The sequence below is a fragment of the Opisthocomus hoazin genome, chromosome 1 (assembly GCF_030867145.1).
Source record: "Opisthocomus hoazin isolate bOpiHoa1 chromosome 1, bOpiHoa1.hap1, whole genome shotgun sequence".
NCBI lineage: Eukaryota > Metazoa > Chordata > Aves > Opisthocomiformes > Opisthocomidae > Opisthocomus > Opisthocomus hoazin.
Genome location: NC_134414.1, coordinates 130,748,211 through 130,772,896, shown reverse-complemented (window position 1 = coordinate 130,772,896; position 24,686 = coordinate 130,748,211). Strand labels below are relative to the sequence as shown.

The 24,686-nt window shown below is 39.8% G+C and overlaps 1 protein-coding gene across 11 annotated transcripts in view; it reads right to left on the bottom strand.

Moving 5' to 3' along the window:
* Positions 1-951: 951 nt before the first annotated feature.
* SENP7 (SUMO specific peptidase 7) overlaps positions 952-24,686 on the bottom strand; it is a 45,906-nt gene continuing 22,171 nt past the window's right edge. For 10 of the 11 annotated variants that reach the window (XM_075435706.1, XM_075435742.1, XM_075435751.1 and 7 more), the window contains 16 exons: positions 24,072-24,432; positions 23,324-23,481; positions 22,437-22,568; positions 20,729-20,762; positions 19,739-19,912; positions 17,955-18,217; positions 16,729-16,862; positions 15,476-15,592; positions 13,809-13,928; positions 11,838-11,930; positions 10,805-11,016; positions 10,324-10,376; positions 9,968-10,005; positions 9,664-9,732; positions 7,220-7,370; positions 952-3,118 (listed from right to left, as the gene is read on the bottom strand). In XM_075435706.1, the coding sequence (XP_075291821.1) occupies positions 2,981-3,118; positions 7,220-7,370; positions 9,664-9,732; positions 9,968-10,005; positions 10,324-10,376; positions 10,805-11,016; positions 11,838-11,930; positions 13,809-13,928; positions 15,476-15,592; positions 16,729-16,862; positions 17,955-18,217; positions 19,739-19,912; positions 20,729-20,762; positions 22,437-22,568; positions 23,324-23,481; positions 24,072-24,432 (2,247 nt within the window). In that variant the 3' untranslated portion in view covers positions 952-2,980. The remainder of the gene's footprint in view (positions 3,119-7,219; positions 7,371-9,663; positions 9,733-9,967; positions 10,006-10,323; positions 10,377-10,804; positions 11,017-11,837; positions 11,931-13,808; positions 13,929-15,475; positions 15,593-16,728; positions 16,863-17,954; positions 18,218-19,738; positions 19,913-20,728; positions 20,763-22,436; positions 22,569-23,323; positions 23,482-24,071; positions 24,433-24,686) is intronic. The other variant, XM_075435726.1, reaches the window with a different exon arrangement.

The following is a 24,686-nucleotide window of genomic DNA, read 5'->3' as shown; positions in this document are numbered from 1 at the left end:
GACAGATGGACTGCAATGGATCTATGCCTGCAATCCCAGATCAAAAACACAGCAGTCCACAGGTACTTTTAAAAAAGTACCTTTGCAATTTCATGATTCACTTCGCCACTTCTCGATGAAAACTATGGGGGGTTTTATGTTTTTCCTGGAAGACTTACTTCCTACAAGTTACTTCCCTCCCACCTTGTTTCTTGTGTCATGCTTACCAACAGTAGCTTAAACAGATCCCCATGACTCAGATTTGTCATGGAAGCCGGTTTTTGGTGCCACACAGCCAGATTTGTAGCAGTTTCTTTTAAAGAAACTGGTGGCTACATGTAACAATTTGAGTACACTTCATTGCCTTGAAACCAAAATTATACAGTGTAAAGAGCCTTACAAAGATTGGTTTGTGTGGAAGTATCACACCACCCCACCATTTCAGTTAAAAAGGGATTAATAGAGGAAATGGAGATGCAGGTGATGTACAAACGGGTCCCTGAGTCAGTCTGGTGCCTTATTTATGCCAAAAGTTATCTTTGGGGACTTCTAGCAACTAAAAAGGAAGCATGAAGGTACCTGGAGTGTAACTTTTTCCACAGACACTTCCTAGCACTCATCGCATATCTGTGAAATGCAAACGGCTGGATCCGGGTGGGCTGCGGTGGGTGGATGCAGGCCTTTCCCAGGCTAGTCCTTCAGGCTGTCAAGCCTGTTCGCCTAATTACAGAATACAACTGTTAGGCTCTTGAGTTATAAAGCAGTCTTGCTTGCCACAAGAAGCTGTGAACTAGCTGCATACCTTTATAAGGACTGGAGAACAAATAACCACTTTGACACAAATTTGGGTTAAGAGACACACAGCGTGTATATACCTTAAAAGCAGTAAGATGGCCTATCTTACACTTAGCTCACTGGCCATTTGTGGCAGCTGGGAAAAGAATGAAAACAATCACATTCAGCAACTTCCAGAGATAATTTTAATATCAAATGCATTGGCAATCTCATAGCACATATCTAACAAATCTACAAAGGCAATCCTTTAATGTTATAAAACCAATTTAGAAAAGTTTATACATTGTTTGCTTTCAAATATCTATAAACCAGTCAATCTAAAAAAGAACAAATTACTTCATAATAAAAACTAACTTGACCATAAGAAAAAGCCCAAACTATCCGTCATAAGGGCACACTGAAAATATGCATGAATCAAAAAGGTGTAGAGAAAGGGCACACATTTCCACATTTTATCTTTCATCTGTCTAAATACACAAAGCATCCCTGTAAGTAATGCTGATGCTGTGATTTAGGTGATGAAAGCCACAAAATCTCTGGGATGAGGGAGACAAATGTCGATAGGGGCATAGTGACAAACTACAGACTTAAAGTAGAAATACAGACAAAAAACACACAGTAATTGCACTAGGCTGCTCACAGCTATACAGAAGGTAGCTGCGCTCAGCAAATTATTTTAAAATTGCCTCTCTTCTCCAGAAAGAATGCTTCCCGGTTTGAGAAAGAATGCTGGGGGATTTTTTTGGACGTCTGGACAGAACCTGAAGTAATAATTAGATATTCCAAGTGCTAGGTTTCAGGAAGGGGCCCTGAGAATTTGGCAATGCCATAAAAATCTTCACACCTTTGTGTTGCCTTCAATTTTTATTTTAACTCTCTAGCCTACTTCCAGCTTTAAGAGCTCTAGTTTTGTCAATACGTTTATGACAACGGTCATAACAGTCTGGTTTTGGTGGTTATCTGACATGTAGTCCTTCTGAAGGGTGCAATGACCCTTAAGTTTACTTACAGTGGGGAACAGGAGAAAGTATCCTTTTAAAACAGTCACCATCTATCATGCAGTAACTACAGAAAGTGTGCACATGTCAAAATGTTATTGAAGTTGCAGGTGATCACTTTGAGGAAAAACTACATACATATGGATTAAGATGATAAAATTCTGCTAGTTTATCAAATCAAGTTCGAGTTCAAATACTCGGGCATCTTTACTCAATTCTCCTGAGCAAAGTATAAATCCTGTTTGTCATATATGTAAACCATGTATATATATAACATAATGACATTTTTGAATGAAAATAGCCTTATTTTTCAGTGCCACAACTGCTTGCCTTTCTAATGCAAGTGATGCCAAAAGACTCGCAGGTATAACTCCCCAAAATAAGGCAAATAAGATTAAAGATCTACTGGCTACATGTACTGCATTGGCATGTACTTTGAGAGCAAGATCTCTTTTAAAATCTGATGAGAAAAAAATCAGAGAAATACTTTAAATACCACTCTCAACTTTAAAAGATTTCAACAGTCGCTCTTAAGCAAATGTCTTCCATTCATGGAAATTAATTCTTATGAATAAAATGCTAGGGAGGGGAAAAAAATAAAAAAAAAAAATTCAGCAGCCTCAAATCTTGGCAGAATCTTCTTACACATACAGACTACTTCTGTATATAATCAGAAACAAAACAAAAAATACATCTCTAGAGAGAGTCAATATTAGATCCTTAAATGAAAACAATACATAGTATTCATTCTATCTGTATGCGGTGCAAAATAGAAAGAGACACAGTATAGGGTCAAAATCCTGTCTTCAGGCCTGACTCCTACACGACCATCCATTTTAAATGGAACTGTAAAGAATACACTCCAAAAGATGAAAACATTTTTATATCCTTGTGGCACATACCTGTACACAGCTTTCATATGCCAAGTAAAGAATCATTTAGCAATCTATGTGCATTACCTTTAACTTACATATTTACACTTATATCTACAACCTCCTCTCCCCTCCCAACTGCATTCTATGGCCACACAAACCAAATAAAACGAAATTATTTAAATAAATACACACTGAACAAACAAAATACTTCTCATGGTTCTTTTTTTTTTTTTTTCTTCCTTGCAAGGCAGAAAAGAGTCCAAATGCTGCTAAGCAGAGTTCCAGTTACTTTATACAGCAACGTTCTTTGCCAGGTCTGGCTTCTTAGATTTATTAGCTGCTGCTGCCACTATGCTGCTGAAAGTGCAGTTGCAAGATGAGGTCTCGAATCTCTTCTCTTTTGCTTCTGATCAGCTGACGAGGGAACCAGTTCTCCAGGTGCAGTGGCTGTTCAAAGTTAACTATGGGGTTCTGGTAACAGAAAAAGGAGTATTTACAGCATCAATTTCCTAAAGCAACCTTCAAAAAGAATTTCAAACCCTCCATTACTGCTGAGACTAAGGAGGCACAAACAAGTTTCCAGGAGATGGTGACAGACTTCCAAGTCAAATTTCAGTTCCTCCATGGTAATCACATATATACATACCCTTACCACAACCTACTCATGGTAAACACCAAACAGGTTACTGCCTCTTCTTTTAAAGATACATCACTGTAAGCACATATTCAAAGCAGATTACATGTACTATGATACAATTCGACATAACTAGGGACAGATGCACTTTGGTCACAACACACACACGTACAATCACACTACAGGGAACGATCAAGCACACAGCAGTTAAGCATGATGAGGTTTTGTTGCCTCAGGCACGTGTTCTCCTGTCATGAGCTGGTCTGTCTGATAGAAGACAACAAAGAAGCAAGAACACTGATAGCAGTTTTAGCAGAACATGAGAGGGGGAGAATTCGGAACAAGAGAGGACAGCAAATTGAAATGGCTGAGAGATGGCTGCAGCTTTTGCAGTAAGACCAAAACATCACATCTGATTTGCCACAGTCAATATTTTTTCCTCTTTCCCTCTTCATTCTTTTGCCATGCCTGTATTTCACCTTCTTCCTTTGAATAAAGGAGTATACGATAAATTGAAAAAGCAAAGCAAAAAACACATCACGAACAATGTCGTATGTTTAGGACAAATTACAACCACCTCATCCTGGCCTTGCTTCTGCAAGCAGAACAAGACCCCGCTGTTAGAGAACGGACAGTTCAAAAGCACTGGTAAAGAATCCAACTCCCCTGCTCAAGTAGGGCCACCTAGAGCCGGTTGCCAGGACCATGTCCAGACAGCTTTTTAATATCTCCAAGAAGTGACACTCCACAACCTCTCTGGGCAAACTGTACCAGCACTTGGTCATGCTCACAGTAAAAAAAATAATTTCCTTACATTAAGAGGGAACGTCCTGTGTTTCAGTTTGCATCCATTGCCTCTTGTCCTGTCATCGGGCACCACTGAAAAGAGACTGCTCCATCCATTTTGCACACTCCCTTCAGATATTTGCACACGTTGATAGGATCCCCCCCGAGCCTTCTCTCAGAGTTCCAGCGCTCTCAGCCTTTCCTCACAAGAGAGATGCTCCAGTACCTTAATCACCTTTGTGACCCTTTGCTGGAGTTGCTCCAATAGCACCATCTCTCTCTTGTTCTGGGGAGACCAGAACTGGACACAACACTGAGAAGAGCTGAAGGATCACCTCCCTCGAACTGCTGGCACCATTCCTCCTAACATAGACCAGGATACTGCTATCCGTTTTCGCTGCAAGGACACACTCCTGGCACATGTTCAGCTTGGTGCCTTGGCAGGGCAGCACGACCCTCTGGCATATCAGCCACTCTTCCCACTTTTGTGTCATCTGTGAACTTGCTGAGGGTGCACTCTGCCCCAACATCCAGATCATTAATGAAGATGTTAAACAGGACTGAACCCAGTATTGACTCCTAGGGCATATTGCTATTTACTGGCCTACAACTAGACTGCCTGCCACTGATCACTACCCTCGGGACCCATCCAGTCAGCCAGTTTTCAGTCCAATTCATTGTCTGCTCATCCAGCCCATACTCCCATCAGCTTCTCTACGCGTATCTTACGGGCGACTTTGTCAAAGGCCCTGCTGAAGTCCAGGTAGACAATATCCACTGCTCTCCCCTCATCTACCAAGCCAGCCATTTCTTCACATAAGGTTACCAGGTTAGTCAAGCATGACTCCCCCCTGCCTTTGTGAATCCATGCTGACTACTTTCAATCCCTTTTTCCTTCACATGTCTGGAAATGGTTTCCAGGATCAGTTGCTCCATCACATTCCCAGAGATTGAGATGAGGCTGACCAGCCTGTCGCTCCCCAGGTCCTCCTTCCTGCCAATTTTTGAAGATAGGAGTGACATTTGCTTTCCTCCAGTCCTCTCCCAACTGCCACAACTATTCAAAGATTATCAAGAGTGGTGTCACCACGGTATCAGCCAGCTCTCTCAGCACTCATGGGAGCATCACACTAGGGCCCACGGACTTATGTCCAGTTTAGGTATTCCCTAGCTTGATCTTCTTCCACCAGGGGTATGTCTTCCTTACTTCAGTCTTTCCCCCACTTTCGAGGGCCTGGGACTCCTGAAAACTAGTCTTGTTGGTAAAGAGTGAGATGAAGAAAGCATTCAGAAGCTCAGCCTTTTCCATGTCCTGTGTCACCACGGCCCCCGCCCCATCCAGCAGTCAGTTCACATCTTCCCTACTCTTCCTTTTGCTGCTTACACAATTACACAAGCCCTTCTTGTTGCCTTTGACATCCCTCATCAGATTAAACTCTGGTTAGGTTTGGCTTTCCTATACAGTGTCTCTATACTACAGTGACACTATTCCTACAGTGTCTCTGTATTCCTCCCAGGTTACCTGTCCCTACTTCTGTCCTCTGTACACTTCCTTTTGAGTTTTACCAGGAGCTATTCCTCCATCCATGCAGGCCTCCTGGCATCTTTGCTTGACTTCCTGCTTGTCTGGATGAACTGTTCTTTAGCTCGGAGGTGGTGTTCCTTGAATATCAACCAGCTTTCTTGGACCCCTGTTCCCTCCAGGGCCTTATTTCCATGGAACTCTTCCAAGCAGATCCCTGAAGAGGATCCCTGAAGCCGAAGTCGCAGCTTGCAATCTTGCTTTTTTGCCCTGTTCCTTCTCGTGATCCTGAACTCCACCATCTTATGGTCACTGCAGCCAAGGCTCTCTTTGACCTTCACATTCCCAACCAGACCTTCCTTGCTTGTGAGTATGCGGTCCAGCAGAACACCTCTCCTCATTGGCTCCTCTATCACCTGGATAGCTGTCATCGATGCTCTCCAGGAACCTCCTATATTGCCATGTCCTGCTCTATTGTCCCTCCAGTAGATGTCAGGGTGGTTAAAGTCCCCCACAGGGACCAGGGCCCATGAATGTGAGGCTGCTTCTAGCTGTCCGTAGAAGGCCTCATCCATTTGTTCTTCCTGATCAGGTGGCCTACAGCAGATGCCCACTACTATGTCACCCATATTAGTCTGCTCTTTAGTCACTACCCATAAGCTCTCAGTTGGCTCCTCATCCAACTCTAGGTAGAGCTCCATGCATTCCAGCTGCTCACCCACATAAAGGGCAACTCTACCTCCTCTCCTCCCAGCCTGTCCTTCCTCAAAAGCCTGTATCCATCCATCACAGCACTCCAGTCATGTGAGCTATCCCACGATGTCCCCATGATCTCAACAAGATCATGGCCCTGCAACTGCACACAGATCTCTAATTCCTCACATTTATTCCCCACGCTGTGTGCATTACTGTACAGGCGCTTTGGAATGGTGATCTGTTCTACTTACAGAAGAAAAATCTGTCCACTGGCCAAGGCCCTACACAAGGCTTTCCATGCACAGAACACTCAGAGAGAATGTGGACCACGGGCATAAGCATCAAACAAGTATAGCCATTCAAAGGACAGAGCAAGAGGGCAGTGCACGGATCAGGCAGAGGAAGAGCTGGGGACACCCTAAAAGACACTGCCCGAAGCCCAGCACCTGCAGATGTTTAAAAATTTGTGCTGAATTGGAAAGAGAGGCTCCCTTAGCTCTGAGCATTCCCTATCAGGGATTCCCCCCTCCCTCTCTCTGCAGAAGCTGCTGCCTGCAGAGCCATTTAAAGGCAAATGCACAAGCTGATCAAAGTTATAGAGGCTACAAGAAGAGACGCACAGAAAAGATGCCTTTGTAACATCTGCAGGCCAGAAGTGTGTAAACTAAGTAGACTCCAAATACACCCAAATAGTGAGGGAAATGCAACATTAAACTACAAGGTCAGAAATGTTTGCCTGCAAATACAAATGAGAAACTGTCTGTGCTCCAGGTACAAAGATCCCTGCCACTAATTGAAGACTGAGTTTTATCTCCTCTTCCTCAAATACCTTTGACACTTTTGAGGCTGAGCATCACAGGCTTTTGTGTCTGGCTATTTACCTTAGAAACAGTTCTTTTGGATTTAAGGTGATTTCGGGGAAAGGGGAATGTACCTGGAAGAAGCTTTCCACATATTGCAGCAAATAGACCCCACAATCACTGCTGTTATCTTGTTTAGGCACTGTAGGACACAGGCCAATCATTGTTGATTTATTGAATTCTCGATGCGTTTTTCGTTTAGCTTCCCACTCCATTTCAAGGTACCTACAAAAGAAAGCAAACAGATTAAATACTTGAGAAATAACTCCCAAGCTCAACCCATTTTAGGGTACCACTCAGTATTGTTCTGGAGCTGGCCAAAAAGCTACAACAGCTTTAACCAATTTCTTTCACAGAATCTGTCAAAGAAATTCACACAAGAAGCAACACAATTTCCACTATCCAATATTCTATCACACTCAGAGGCATCTCTACCACATAATATGCAATCCACAAAACAGAAAGATGCATGACATTATTTTAAAAGTTATTTGTGCTGAGTTTCTTCAAACTATTAGGATACCAGGACATTTTTAAACTTTAAAGGCAAAACTCAAATAAACTTTCCTGGCTATCACACCAATTTTTCCTGGGTTCATCCTAAGAGGTCAGCAGTTGTTTTCTGACCTAAGCAAACCATTAAAAACCCCTCAGAATTTGCCTTACAAATAACTTCAGTTACAATTGCACCAGTATAACCCTTGCAACCTACCAGTGCCCAAGGCATGTAAAGTCTTGTTAAAAACCTTAAGAGATCATGACTTATTTGTTTTCAGGGTCTTCTATTGTTCTTGTGCCTCAGTAGCAACTCACTGACTCAGTTCTGGGCTGGTCACTGATTTTGAAGGTGGAATTGAAAGCATAAAGCTCTGATTTTCAAAGGCAACAGTTACGTATACTTTTCTGCTGACTTCAGTCAGAGTTGCAAAGGCTCAGATCTTGTGAAAATAAAACATATGGTCTGACTCCAGGGATTAAAAAAATACACACCTTAAGTCAGATCTTGTGTTTGATATCTAAAAGCCCCAAGTCCTTGCAATTCTGAGAATAAAATACATATAAAACACACAAAAGACCTTTGGGGAAAATGGCAACTGTAAAAAGAAGGCAAACATGAAACAATTCAAAGATGAAGACAGTTCAGCAAAGGTGTCCCTGCCCATGGCAGGGGGGTTGGAACTAGACGATGTATAAGGTCCATTCCAACCCCAACCATTCTACGATTCTGTGATCAGCGAAGCACATTCCCTAAAAACTGCAAGAACCTATTACCGTAGACTTTAATTTGTTTGAGCCTGACCACTGCCCAAAACACAACAAAAATCAACTCAAGGAAAGAAGAGGTCACGGAACCCCTGCGTTCGTTTCCTTGAACTTCCGTTTTCCAAGTGTAACTGCAAATTGAAGGAATAAGTGGTCTGCTTCCCAAGCTACCCTGATCTCACAACTCCATAAATCACCTCTTTGTTTTCTGACTTTTCATAACATCTCAGACTCTGAACTCCAGGAAACCACCCTCTCTGGAATTTCAACCCCAGGAGTAGCTCACAGCGTAGAGCACTAAGTTAATTCATACATAGAGATTTATAAATAAATAAATAAATAAAATTGCTACTTCATTCTTCCTGCTGAGATACACATGATGTGGAGGCCTCTCTATCCAGGGAAAACATGGTTTCACAAAAATTTCTGATTCTTATCTAACACTCACATAGTATTTTGAATAATTTACTTTTACAAGAAGGATGTACTATTTGGTTTACAAATTTTTATTCCTTTCAATGAAGTGAATACAACAGAGAACAAAAAGAACAATTCTGTTTAGCTTCAAATATTTAATATCAGCAACTTCTAAAAAAGTTGTTGATAGGTGTTAGTCATTAGCAGTGTGTAAAAGTACTGAAAGTTTGAATACATTCTTCCAATACTTACATACCTATCACATAAAAGACTGAATATATTGTTAGTCTCACTTTTCAAAACAAGTAATACCATTCCTATATAACTATACTGACACATCAAGCTTTTAGACAGCTTCAGTCTAGTTTCTACTTTTTTGCACATAGACAGGAGTGGACTTCACACTGTAATTCTGTAAGCACCACCAAAAAAAAAAAAAAAAAATCAGCCCTTTGGAAAATTAATCATTGAAATTCTGAAGTATTCATTTTAAAGTATCTGTGTTTCTACCCTTAAAAACATGCTCCGTTAGTGAAATGGAGATGATTTAAAAAAAAAAAAAGCAAAGCAAATTCCCTCTTAATTTTTAAAAAAATTTTTTTTTTTCAATTTCAAAAAGACTATCCACTTTACAATTTTACATTATGTCTGGGCTGCAGAACAAAGTCAGGCTTTTCACACAAGCCTCTGTATTGCCACTATAATTTTCTTTGTTGTGGCTCTTTATGGATTTTCCTTTAGCATTAGAAATATACACCTTTATAGAGAAAAGTATTTTGAACATAGAAATATGACCAGCAGCATCTCTTTCTAATAAACAGAAATTGTAGTTACTTACTCTCTCAGAACCTGAACTGTTTTCTGCACGGAACCAGCTTTCAAAGAATCTAAGATGAGTATACAAGGCCTGTACACAACAAAAACAAATAACGAAACAAAATCGTTATAGTCTTTCACTATCAACACTAGTGAAGCAAATATTTTGTTTGAATACAGCTTATCAAGAGCATCAATGTCTGAATAAACATGGAAAAAAACAGACAAGTTCCTATAGCTGTGGCTTTATGACAAATAACTGAATGACTGCAGAATTTCTTAATATAATTTAATGACACAATATTAGTATGAAAAAAGAAACGTACCTTTTACAAATTTGCCTTTTGGAATTACTTAAGGAGATCTGCGAGAAGAGAAAATAAAAATAACCTTAAAAAAAAACTACAACAATTATAAACTCTCATAGATTTAAAGGTAAAGCCAGAAAGGCTCCCATTTCAGAAAGCGAGAAACTGATAAATAATTTTTAAAAACACATGAAAGTATAGCATACGCAACATAGGAGGACTTTAGGCTAATTCAAGTGCCTTGCACATGCTGCAGGACACAAAAACATTGACAGCTGCTGCCAAAAAGATGATGCAAAATCAGTTGGTCAAGTCTCAGAGCCTTCAGAAATAGCTAATACATGTTTCCTCTGCCAGTACAAAAAGGCACTTACTTTAGAAATACCTGAATTCAGGACTGAAGCAGAAGCAGCAATTTCATTGCCACCTAGTATAAAAGAGCAAATTAAAAAGACTCAATAAAACATTTCCTAACTGAAATGTTTTAATTTTCAAATTCATTATTACAGCATTCAAACGACAATTGTGAAGTCTAAACTAATTTTGCTTCCTTTCTGAATTTTCAAACAGCAGAGTTACTGAGGGCCTTCCTTCCTGATGAAGTTCTTACTGGCATCTAAGAACTTTCCACTCATGATGGGATCTGAGCTCCTGAATTTACATGTCCCTTCCAGCATTTTTGAGAGTTGTGGACAAGAATGCAGTGCAGTCTTTGCTATGCATGTTAATACAAAAACATACTACATCAATCTTGATGTGAAAGATACTTTTTAAGACATCATATCTCTCCTTCAACAATTAAGACACAATTAGAACTGTACATGGCTTGACATAATTTTCTTCTAGATTACCTACCTTTTGAGAACAAACTTCTGCTGGCATCCATTTCTTCTTCATCCTTGCAGTTACCAAAAAAGGCCAACACTGAACCAGTTGTAGTGTTCTCACTCCCTGACTGAAGTGGAGACTGTTGAGACTGGTGATATAATGAATTCTGATGGGGACACTCCTCATACACAGCTTCTTCCAACCAAGGAAAACAGATAACCGCAATGTACCAATGAGACCTGCCCAGCAGTGGGGAGAGGAAGGGGAAAAAAAACATGAAAACTGTGTAACATTTGGTTCTGAAAAGGATATGAAAAGCTTTTGTAACATCATGAGCTTACGGACAACTGTTCTGTGACACATAACCGTTGTTGCTGTGTTCCTTCATGGCATCTCATATTAATACTCTCACTCATTTTTTACTTTGCATTGTGGCATAACAGCAAAAATAAAAATGGATTCCTTTAAAAGCCTCCAACAAACGCACCACAGCCATTTATCAGCACCTCACCATCCATCCTACACTGTAAAAAAATTAATCAAATAATCTGTGATGGTGATCCCAGTTTGGAATATGGCTGAGCGTATGGCATGCCTCTAGCCTTATCTCGTTCTGCAGCTGTTTTGCATATGTAACTCTCAAATGACTATTCAGTTTTACTGGAGTTTTCATGCGCAGGTCAGTTCTTCAACCAGGCCAAGGCACAGACCATGGAAGACTCCTGATCCACTAACACTATGAGTTGCTGTGATTTCTTTATAGAAATATTACTTAAGGGCACAGAAATCATCATAATGACACACAAATTATTTTGAAAAACACATAAAAGCAGTTTTCAGTAAAACAAAAAACGAAGATGCAAAGTCTACTGAAGATAACTAAACAAAAAGTTTAACTTTTGAGATAATTCAAAATTATTCATTCCACACCTGCTATTTCTTCAAAATCTAATGTGTTCATTTCCAATGACCCAAGCTTACAGCCATAAATCTTTTTATCACAACATTCAAATACTTAAATCTAAGTGTCAGAAAAGGTGTCTGAAACACGTAGACTTACTCCTCATTCACAGGCACAAAGATATAATCTTTACTGAAGATGTTTATATGACGAGTCCATGTTCTTACTCTTCTGTGTCTTCTCTGTGCTGCTCTGCAGAAACCAAATAATGATTATTGTTCGGATTTGTTCTTTCTAGTTAAAGCAAGGTACAGGGATTAGTACTCCTACATCTTCACAAACCTTCAATGGGTTTTTCATTTACTTTTGAAATTTCCCTGACAGAGAAAAAAAAAAATCAGCACACCATTAAGCCCAAGCAACTAACAAGCTCCAGAGTGGGCTGGTATAGGGCGGTGAACAAAACTGCACTGTGCATCATTCGCTCTGTACATTCTTTTTATCAGTATTATTGTTGTTATTTTTCTCCTCCTCTGCTGTTCTGTTAAACCATCTTTATCTCAGCGCACGAGTTCTGCCTTTTTCTGAAGATTCTCCTCTGCATCCCACCACTGGGGAGGAGCAAACGACCGGCTGTGTGGTTCTTTGTGGCCAGCTGGGGCTAAACCATGACACGTGGGACTCTCTGCAGGGCAGCATTAAGTGACGACTTGCTGCAAACTTCCTCTGCTGCATAACTATAGAAGCACTGGGAACTTAAAAGGGGAAGGCGTATTTGCAACCTGGGAAAAGCACCTATAAAAGGAGCTTTCTCATTCTACTGCCTAAGCAGTGTGAAGAAAGAGAAGCAAAAGGTCTTTAAGTTAAGTAGCTACATCACTTAAGATTAGTTTCATTTACAACAGTACAGAGCCCAAGTTTCCACTACACATTTATCTGAAAAAACCCCACAGAAACAAGCAAACAAATCCCAAAATACCTGTAATCACTAGGTACGTATCTAAGCCCAAACACAAAACCAGAATTTCCAAAGCTATCTCCTGATCCAGAGCAGCTACTGTCCTTGAAATATGGTGAATTAAGGGTGCCATTCTAGTTCCTCAAGAAGGTTATGGACAGTCCAGTCTTGTAAAAGATATCACATCAATGCACAACCGCATTCTTAACATGGATAATTTTGTCTCCGCCTCAGAACATTCAGGGTCAGAAGACAGTAAAATGATGGAGGACATTTTCTCAAGCACAGCTCCTTGAATTTTTGAGACATCTTTAAAAATATTACAGAAGTTGCATTTTTTTCCCTGTAACACAGATTTCACCCAGCAGTGACTGTAACATAACAAGATGGCACACCTCTTTGTGCAGGCGGCCTCGTTTGCCAGTAGAATGAATGAAAAACCTGGGTAACAGAAGAAATGTCACTTCAGAAAACAGAAAAAAAAAACTTTGATAAGCTGAATAATGAAAACAGAATGAAAGTTGCTGGCAGATCATCACTGTCAGTGAAGTGGCAGGGAAAGATCCACTCTCAAACATCAGTGTTAAGAGGGAATGGAAAGTGTACTAAGGATGGTCCTACCCTTTGTACAGCCTTAGCTAGAAACACAAAGTAATACAGGGTTCTTGAGCTCTTAATAATAGCTTCTTGTGAAACCCTCTAATTCCAGTGTGCTTAAGTGTTAAAAAACAAATGTGCAAACTTGGTGCATAAGAAAATTTTCTTACCAAAAATTTGGACAATAATTTATTACCCATATGTAAAATGAAATATGTGGTAAATCTAAAAGTATTTTTAGAAGTGCAATTTCTTAAAATTATGCATATCTTGCAAAACTCCTGAGTTTATAATCAAAACATCTAAATGCATAAATAATTGTCTGAAGTAAAGATTCAGATAAAGCTGGAGAAAGGTGGTAACATTTTCATTTGTATTCAGTATGAACCACATGTAGATTTTAATTAAAAACACCAGCATGTTTAAATTGTGAGTTACAACACTTAACACCACTAATCCTTTGCAGAATACTGATTACTATTTTATGTGCTAATTAGGAGATGATCTGCAGAACTTCCAAGTGGAATGAACAGACAGCTTATTTCTGGTTAGAATGGCATCTAAAATGAACTTACGAAACTTTGAGATCCCCCTCGGAGTTTTTTTCTGTCCTGGTCAGGCACTTATAGAAGAAACTGCTAAAAATGTGTGTACGGTCAGCAAGCTGTTTTGGTGCCTTCTCCAACAACAGGTATCTACCAAAGAAAAAAGAAGGAATTTATTAAATGCCTTTTCAAGAAAGTACCATTACTGGTAAAAAAGCATGACAATTATTTTAATGACATCATACTCAGGTTATGCTTAGTATCAGTTGCCTTCACAGCTGCTAATCACGCCAAATTTTTCTCTCTATTTTCAATATGTACATGGGTGGACATTATAGATAGAGTACGTAACAGCCAAGCAACAACTAAGAATGCAGTTATTTTTTATCTCAGATCTGTGCTCCAGTATTAATGCTTCTGAATTTATTTTTAGAGTTAGATTTCTAGCTCTTGCAATTAAGACAGGCTTGAAAACCTAACCAAGTATAAGCCTACAGAGTGTTATACTCCTGCGTATAGAAAAGGCATAGAACAGTTCAGCACTGTAAATTGTCCATTTTACCTCCACAGGTTATGCATGTGAAAGTTAAGATAAATATTCTACAGGAACTCATTCTGCATTATTTCACGGTTGATCATTTTACCATCAACATCAGCTTGAGTGTTTATTCTGTCATCCTAGAAGGCCAAAGCTCTCGTAATTGCAGTCCTCCTACACAAGGTGCCTCCAGCTTCACCCGATGACTTGGCCAACACAGTCATATATGACACAGTTTGCAACACAATGAAAACTGAGATTGCGGGAAGTCTAACAAATTTTAAAAGCAGAGGGGTTTCTGCAATGATTGCATTAAATTCCTTCACTCACATCTTCCTTTTCTGGTGAGATGAAGCTACAGCTATTGAGAGGACCATGCTGCATGATTTATTCCTAGTGTAGGGCAAAATACAGGTGGCTTTGCTGTAAAACCACACCAAAACACTCTGGTACATGTTTCCTTTCCCACTCCTCTAGACAGGAAGATTTAGCTGGCTTCCTATTGCTCACAGTTACTGCAGCCATGCCGGATGCCAAGCAAAATGGAATTGTTGCAGACAACCCTCAAAAGAGCCAGAATTCTGCTTAAGTTTAAGTCAGCACAGGGAAAATAAACCTCAGTTTTATGGAATGGTGGCCCACAATGCTGGTTCTGAAAAACCTGCTTTCACAAGCAACTTTAGCCGGATGGCATGAAGCAGGTAAATCAAGCACTACTTCCTCAAGAAGTATTAACTGTGCTCCTTTCTGCAGGAGCTGTGCATCAGAAGAATTCCTGGACTCTTGCGCAGAATAGCAGAGGATGCTCCACTTCATGCGAACTTAGTAAATAAACTACCTAGTACAGACCCTCTACTTTGTTCAACTGCCTACTTATAACTGCTCAGCACTTTCTGTTCTGTCAGGCTATCAAGTGGCTTTTTTTTCTCCCAGCTATTCTGTCTGGATTACATCACAGCCCTTTAGAGGGACAAGAAGAATGAAACTAAAACAAACGAAACTGCTGAGAATACACAAAAGTTTTTTAAAAAGTCCAACTTACATCACACTGTTACTTGTAAAATTGTTGCATCATACTTAGTGACCAACATTTACAGTGATATTCAAGTCCAGATCAGGTCCCAGAAAGAAGGGTACAATTAAGGCTGTGATTACTTACTTAAGATAGAAATCAATGATGACATCATTGAGAAACTCTCCATATTCTAAGCACTCTAGGTCTTCTCTTGTGACTCCCAGTCCTCCTTTTGCAGGTGGAGGTGGATAAACAATTAAACTAGAAAACACAAATCACATTGTAACAGTGACAAACCGTTTTACATGACATTCTTCTTAGTATGGTTATTCCACATGTAGAAGATTTTCTAGAAAACCTGTTAAAAGTGGTAGTTCTCAAAGCTGTCGACTAGCTTAGAAGTCCTTCACCATTCTCTCCCTCCAACAGTTAAGTATTACAAAAGAAATATGCACCCATTTCACACTGAAATTTTGGAAACACTTTTGGAGATTATTTTTTATCTTCATCTTGTTTTTCTATTTTTGATACAAGTAATTGACAAAGAGCTTTATAAAATGAGATTAAATACTAGGGGACATATTCTCAAATGGTATGAGCAGCAATTTTCTGTTCATTAAGACTCCAGTAAGTTCTCCCACATTTCCAAGCAGGAAACTTGGGTTTATGCACCATGCAGCACATGTACTGTAGGTGGTTTGAAACTGCCCAAGTTACTTCTAACACTAGTATTTAAAAAGCTCTAGATTAACAGCCACCTTACTTTACTGGAACCATGAACTGAGCTTTTTGCTGTTGCAGAAACAAAACCAACTGCTACACTGCCAGTAAAAACAGTGATGGCAAAAGGAAAGAGTTCTTAAGAGCTGAGACATGTCAGCGCTCTCATAGTATCTTGCTGCATTACACATTTGTGTGTTCTCATTTTTGAAAGTCTTTTGTCAACCAAACTCCTGTACTAACTAGTAAATTGTATGACAAACTAGATATAAATAGATTGCGACAGAACAGTGAAAGAAAACATTGTTTATATTAAAAAAAAAAAAATACTCAGCTTAAGTTAGCAATAGTTTTGGTGTGATATGGGCTTAGATGGACACTCACAGAGGCCATGAGGTCCCTACCCTCCCATTGATGCATTCACGGTATGAGTTTGTAGTCAGAATTCAGGTATTCTCTAATGTCTGTGAGATTTTCTCTCATCCTGTAACACATCCATTTTGTCTGTTAACTATTAGGATGGAAACAGGAATAACTACATTAATACTTGGTGATAGTTTATATTTCTAGAGCATCTTTCAAACAGCACTTTCAAACCAACCAGAGAATGCTTTTATTCCAGTAATTTATTCAATTTGTTTTATTTTCACCTCCTGATTTATATGAAATAAACTTACTTCTTAACTGCTCCAGTTTCTCGTACTTCTTTCCATTCTTCATTCAATGCAGAGGACAGAGAGATAGAATAGCAACCACTATTCTGCTTATTTGCAAGTGCATAACTGGGCCTGGCCACTTTTCGTTTTGATTCCTACCAGAAAAAATCCAAACAATAATAATAGTAAAAAGCATTACACAGCTTGATAGGTAAAACAGAACATACAAAACCCAAGCCTGGTACCCACAGCAGTACCCTGCATCACTGAAGAGGAACCTTGCTAAAGAGCAGAATTGTAAACATCAGTATTTAGGCAAATGTGCCACTGCTCAGACAATAAAAAAAGTTATCTGCCTTTTAAAACGACAAGAGGCCTTCATCTGTTCATACTCTCTCTCTAAAACCATTTAAGAATTATTCAGGCAACTGATGCAGAATTGGTTTTGGAGAAGACACAAGACCTGCCAGGATGCAGGCAAGTATTGGACTGTCTTACTAGGAGCTGTGTAGGGTTGGAAGATTTTAAAATCTAGCTCTTGACAATTTGCGTTAAAATTATAAAGATTTGAACTGTCTGGCTCAATTTTTAAGTTCCCAGTTTCATATCCGGATTGATCTGTTGTTTCTCTGCTTTTTACTGATGGTAACAAACGTATGCAATTTCTGAAGTGATCATCATGTGAGGTTAGGTTGAAACATTTACTCCTCAGAGGGAGGTGTATTAACACATTAACTTACACAGCCCCATCTCCCCAGCAACCTTAGGAATCACTTAGCATTTCATACTGTGGAGCCCTCACAAGAATGTCTAGAGGTGTCTGGAAGGAGCAGGCCACACAGCTCCTCCTCTGCTGCACCCCTTCACTTCCAGCTCAACTGAAAAATGGCTTCATTGCTTTAAATCGCATCGATTAACTTCCAACTTGCTGCCCTGGAGACACCACAAGGGCAGGAAATACCTGTGATTCCAGGCACAGGCCACCAGGAGTCAAGCTAAAGCTTGAGTATTTGCCACCTGCTGATGAGGTCCATACACTATACCCCCGTGGACACAATCTAGTTTATCAGAAACCTTGCCCCACTATGAGAGAGAAATAACAAACATGATTGATTTTTTTTTTTTTTTTTTTGAGCCATGGATTAAGGAATAATTTATTTTCTGCAATTGGCTGATCTAAAATTGACTAGAATATGTGAATGCCAACAGGTGGTGATGAATGCATCAAGCAACAGCTACTCACTAACCTGAACTGCAGGCTCATGGGCATCTGAGGTATTCTCTTTTGGGATACATTGCTTTAGTAGATCCTTACTTGAACTCATAAAAGAGCTCTCTTCGGGAGAAAGGTCCTTAAACAAGGGTAAGGCTTGCTTCAAAGACAAAAACTCAGGGAGATCTGGTGCTCTGTTCTTCTTGCTCACAACTGTAATCAATTCAGTCAACCTGTCTTCCTCCCATTCTGTGAGTGGTTGGGACAGTTCAAGAAATACAAATTCACTAAATTTGGCTGGGAAAAGGAGAGAATAGATAGTATTAACTATTAGGTTATGTGATAAAAACTTGTCTGCCCACCAACAAAGGAGCACAGAGAGACAATGGCAGGAGGGGGAGCCCAAATAATACCCTGCCAGTTTCATCAAAGTGGCCATCAGCCCACCAAAGGCCCACCTCCACAAGCCCAGAGGAGCACAGAGGCACAGTGCCAGGCAGGAACCCGAAGGGTTCGGAACCCGAAGGGAAGGCCTGGAGGAAGGGCCACCTGGTCTGGGCCATTCCCAGGGTCGTCCCAGGGAAGCTTCAGCTCCAGGGTCCAGACCTGAAGCTCATCAAAATGATCAATGCCAGAGCACCTTTTGGGCTGAGCGGGGTTGCTGCTGAGGTGTATGGCACACATGATGGGGATGCAGCAGAAGAGCATTTGGGGATTGCACAGGACTTATTATGGGATGTTTAAGTGAAGAACCAAAGGCAGGCAAAGTGAGGAGTTTAGGTGATTTGGGGAGGGACAAGTGTGTGAAAACAGAGGGCTAAGGGCAGAGAAAGAACCAGCTGCATCTAAATACTGTGCTAGTCATTACACTTGTCTGGCCATGTCCCGTGCACTGATCAGCGCTGTCTGTCCTGTCATCATCTTAAATTCTTTTTTAACATTCTTCTGGGTGAGGGACACTCTATTCCATGTGTGTGTCTGGGGCTCCGAGGGCAGCAATGGGAATGAGTGCACGTGGGCAAACAAGCATGTGATTGCTAGCAAAGATCAAGCCAAACTAGGTGAATAAGTGAAGTGCCCTGGGAGCCAGTGTGCTGAGCAGGTCTCTAAGGGACAGCTCTGGCTGTCAGACCGCCTGTGTATCTCTAAGGATCAGAGCGAAGGGGTGCCAGCTACTGGGACCAGAGGAGTCCTGGCCAGCTGCATGCCTGTGTGTGCATGACAGTCTGCACCAGTGAACTGCTTGTGGCCTCAGTGGTGTGTATGTCCAGCGCCCAGCAACTGGGTGTACTGGGATCCAGACCCATAACTGACCAGACTGAGTGTCTGAGCCCAGCTGACAGAGGGATCTACATTTTACATGTGTGTGTGTGTGTGTATTTATATGTATGTATTTTCTTACTAGTGGGCCTCCATCCTGCTCAGAGACGGGAGCAGGATGAGGCTGTTAGCGCTGTCTGTGTTCGTATGAGTGCTGTGTGACTGCGTTACCCGCGTGGCCAGCTATGTATATGTGTGCTGCTCTGTGTATGCTCTACCTATTGGGACTAAATCTTCAGCCTTGTTACTGGTTGGACCTGGGGACATGCAGCTGCAGCAGCCGCACCCCTCTCAGGCTGTGAGATCCGGCACAATATATTTTCCTCTAACATTAACACACTAAGATGGCGAAGCAGAATTGTAGTAATCATTTCCACAATTTGTAAAACCACCACTGATGTGTTTCAACAAGTCTTTACACACATTTAAAAACAACCACTTTATTGACATGCTGTATATTAGACCTTTTCACTGCATTTAAAGAAAGTTATTACTCACATGGTTTGTTGATAATTGACTTTCCTAATTGGGTTTCAATCTTTTCTACATAATCCACAGACAACCAAATGAAAATGATAGTCGTTGAAGAACAGCCACCATCACTTCTCCACAAGCCAAACCGTCTCAAATCCAAAGTATCCACTGTCAGCTTAATATTTTTGTTAAGAGCCACTGCAGAAAATAGAATTTAAAATAACCATATCTTTCACAGTCATGGACAGCCGTAAAGTCATACACGTTGCAGTAATTACATACTAAGACATAAGTATGATCAGAGTGTATTAAAACAGTATTTGTAGATTTTATTCCTGGCATTACATAAAATGTGTTGAGAATTTAATACTTAAATCAGCTATATCAAACTATGTAAAATAAAATTATGGATTTGTAACATCCAAATGAAGGATTCTTCATGAAAAAAAATGTATTTTTGCTCAGAATAACCACAATTAATACCTACAAATATAGAAAAAAATATTGCAAATCATGAACTTCTATTTACTTTTAGTCAATCCAATTCAGAACTGCTCATAAACCTTCTCCTGCAAGATACAGAAACTACACGTCACCTTCAGAAAATGGACTAAATGCAAATCTACAGTTGTATTCCTCTTAGCTTTAATCAACTCACACATTTTTAATAAACCTAAGGGTCTAAAATGCTAATCTGAAAAGATTAACGTTTCACCTCAAAAACATGCATAGTCATATATACTATAGTTCAACACAATATATGCAGGAATGTGGGAGGTAAGGCCATTAAAACTACAAGTTCACCTTAAAAGTGTAAGGAGCTGCCAAGTTATTAATGTTTACATTATAGAAACTGATACTTTTATTTATTGAAAAATGTAAATTAAAAAAATTAATGTCTTTGTGGAAGCAAGTAAGATCATAAATTATTCATAACAAATATATACTGACTATTTTAACGCAATACTTTAAAAATATAGTTAAGGGAGGGCTAAAGACAAACAATTCTCTTACCCTGAAATGGAATCGTAATATACTTGGTTGTAAACTGAAATAAGATTAAAAAAATATAAATTAGTTTTCTTTTTTACAAATTGATTAAAACAAGGTAGCAGTTTTTAATTATCTATACATCTTTCTTTGCTTATAGTCAAATAAACTGAAAATAATACCATAGAAGCATTTAGATTAGAAAAGACTAAGATTATCGAGTCCAACTGTTAACCTAACATTACCAAGTCCAATATGCTTAGTTTGAGACTTAGTGTTGCCTATTTCACTTAAAACAACGCTCCTAAATACGTATTGCAGAATCTAAATGACAGCAAAGTGCCTTTCAGAGGTGCTCAGCACTGAGAAATAAGCAGAAAGCTGCGGAGCTGCCTATAGGCTCCTTTAAGAAGAAAAAAAGACGAACACTTGGGACAAAAGGAGCTTACGCCCCCCATGATAAAGACTGTCAGCTGCAATATTTGAATTAAAGACACTATATAAATGGTCCAACACTGGGGTGTTACCTTGCTGTTCACATTAACCTCTGAATTAAAGGTCTTTAAAGTTTCCACTTACACTGCTGCTATGTTAAGACAACTTGGCTAAATAAAGACTGCTTTATTGTTACTTTGACAGAAGGCTGTCATATACATGCCTGGAGAAGCTGTGGCTGCCCCCTCCCTGGAAGTGTTCAAGGCCAGGTTGGATGGGGCTTTGAGCAGCCTGGTCTAGTGGAGGGTGTCCCTGCCCATGGCAGGGGGGTTGGAGCGAGGTGATATGTAAGGTCCCTTCCAACCCAAACCAGTCTATGATTCTACACTGAGAGAAGAGGTTTCTCTTACGTTACCACAGTGAGCACAAAGAATCAAGTTGTTTTTTTGCAAGGAAAATTTCCACTTTCCACCTAAAAGCATTGATTCTAAAAATATTTCAACTCATCCCTCAAACGATTTTGATATATATATTTAGGAAAATTCCATTAAATGTTTTCATTACTGCATGAGAGCTGCTGCACAAAACTACTGTTTTGTGAAAAGCTGAAATTATTATGACAACCCAAGATTTCAAAATGTCTTACTGTAAGCAAAAAAAGATATACATGTTCAAACATTCATCTTTCTATTGCAATATACAGAATGAGCCTGGTCAAAGACCTGTTGAAACTCCTGCAGCTGGTACTCCATTTGAAGTACACCTTGTTATACTTCTACACCCTGTGAGCAGCATGTTGCCTATGTGCCAATGCTTTTAGTATTGTTTTAATGCTCTTTAAAGCTACAAACCAAGCAATTTTCTGCTTAAAAGGCAAGATTAGAGCATAGCATATATGTGAACTCTGATCATGATGGATTACTTTATTCCAGGATCTGTACTATTTTTGAGAAGTGTAATTGGTGTTTATTTCAAGTGACATTCACTTTAACATGGCCACTACTTCCAGTGAGAATTCACGAAAAGCTTCCTCAATATGAGTTCTGTTCCAGTACAGCATTTATACAGAACCTTTACCTCTGAAAACCGGGGCCACAGAAAATCCCATTTAGCTTTTCTACTGACAGCAATCCAAACATACAAGGTAATGGACTACACACCCCATCGTCTAATCAAAGCAATTTGATCCAACAGTAATCAAAACTCAGTGCTTTCACACTAAGTACCACTAGCTTTGCTTAACCAGAATTTTCATTTTTAAATATTCTCAAAATATCACCATAATAGACCAACTTACCCTAGCAGGACCTGTTGATAACCACTTAAATTTCCCAATATACAGACTATCAAATTCAACATCCAGTGCTGCATTCATCTGTTTTCTAGGTGTGCTTCCAGAAGGTAAGCTGATAGGACATTTATCTTCAATCTGGAAAAAACAGCATATTTACTACAGGACTTAAAATGAGAAACATCCCTTCTGTAACCTTGGGAATTTTCTCTTCACATTTGTAGGAATTTAATCCCAAAGACAACTTCCTTATAAAAACTCCGTATCAAAAAGCTGTAAATGTTATCACAATCATTACTGACAATGTCCTTAAGGGTCTAACAGTATTTTACCCAACTTCTAAAGCTCCCATTGCCAAGACATAAGCCATGCTCTTTACTATCTAGAGCCAAGTAAAAACTCAAATAACAAGAGCAACAAAAAATGCCCCTCTTTTGATATCAAAGGTACTGGATCCAACTCAATGTTTATGATCAAAACAATGCATCTGTGAGAAGCAGCAGCAATGGCTCTTCTGACTTGTTTCAGGATTGCAGAGATAACCCAAAACCAGGTAATTGCAACCAGCACAAGGCTAACCAAGCCCAAAATGGGGCAACAACCATTTTGGCTAGTTTTAGATTCAAATTACACTGCTAACCACACAGGAAAGTGAAAATGTGAAATATATTGTATGTTGCAAAAACACTCCAGCTTCAGAGCCAGAGGTCTTCTCTGAAGACTGTCTGGATTTCTATCTGTGAAATAAATTACTGCAGCTGCTGCTTGTTACTAGAACTAATCATATCTGCTCTTAGCATTTCACTTTTGTTCTAACATGCAAGAAAAAGTGAACATTGGAGAAATAAATTAAAGGGTTGGAATAACAACACATAGGCCAAAAACTGGACTACCTGCTCTGTGTGACTTTCCATCTTGTCTTCCAACTGCTTTGCCGAGAAACAGAAGTCAGACTGTTGGTCTGCTTCTTTACTGTCAGTGATATTATCTTGCAGCAGCTCTGCGGATTTTGGTTCAGCAGGTCCATCTTCATCATCACTTGAAAGGACAACTGAAGAGGAAAAAAGAAGTATACATATACTACAAGATGCAGCCTTGAGAATATTTCATTCATCGTGGATTTCAGATGAGCAAAGAATTCTCTCTTGCAGTATGTAATACCAAAGTACATTGCCCAAACCAGTCAAGGTCTGCATGCATGAAAATGTAGACAAGTACTGCTTTGTATCTTTATTAACACTTTTTAACCAAGATCCTCAAAATTATTTGACTATTAAAAAAAACAGGCTACAACACAGCTGCTTCAAACAAGAGAGAATGTTTTTTCCTCAGTTTAAGCGTCATTTAAAAGTACAAGCTTGATTTTCCACAGCCACAAAATCAGCTGCAAAATAAGGACTGGAATTTGAAAATTCTGCTGTCTATTCTGCTTCTCAAGTACAAGGCTCTCTACACTCCAGTAGAGGACACTGGCACTAGGCCCTGTTCTCTCACCTCTCACCTGCACAACACATTACAAACAACATCATCTATGTCTTCAATCTTTTGGTCCATATGCTTCAACTAGCCAGTCATGCCTGAGTTCTCCTAGTACCTAAGCATACCAACGGCAATTGTCAGCAGCACAGACACAGTACATACTTGGGTCAACTGAAACAAGTTGCCGATTACCCCTGTAGATTCTGTTCCGCAGCTTGCTCAGGTACTGTGATGTGTCCATCTTTAGTTTCCTGATGGTACTAACTTGTGGTGAAAACACGTTCTCAGTGGTGGCAGAAAGCTGTTTCTCTGCAAAATTTCTGGGAGGAGACTCTGAGCCAATTTTCTCTGTGCAGCTGTGAGCAGGTCTTAAGTGGTTGTGGGTGGAAGTGTCTTTATAGTCTGTCTCTAATGGCTGGGGAATACACTCTGGCACCAGAGTTGTATTACATCTGCAACCTTGTCCATCCTTACAGGGTGTTCCGCGGCCAGGAGACTGAGTTGAACTCAATCTTTGCTCTTTCTAGAAAACAGGAATCGGAGACAGGACATACATTTATTTCTTAACATTTCTATGATTGTTCAGATCAGTGATCACTGAGACTTAGCTACGTGATAGACAAAATAATCATAGCTTAATGCAGCTGCATTTAGAGTTCAAGTTAGGGTAATTTCTCCCTCCTCGTATTTCAAAGGTTATCACATAAAGACATGATGGACAACCTTTTAAAAGTCTACTATGACCTCCATTCACACTGAACAAGAAACTACTTCTGA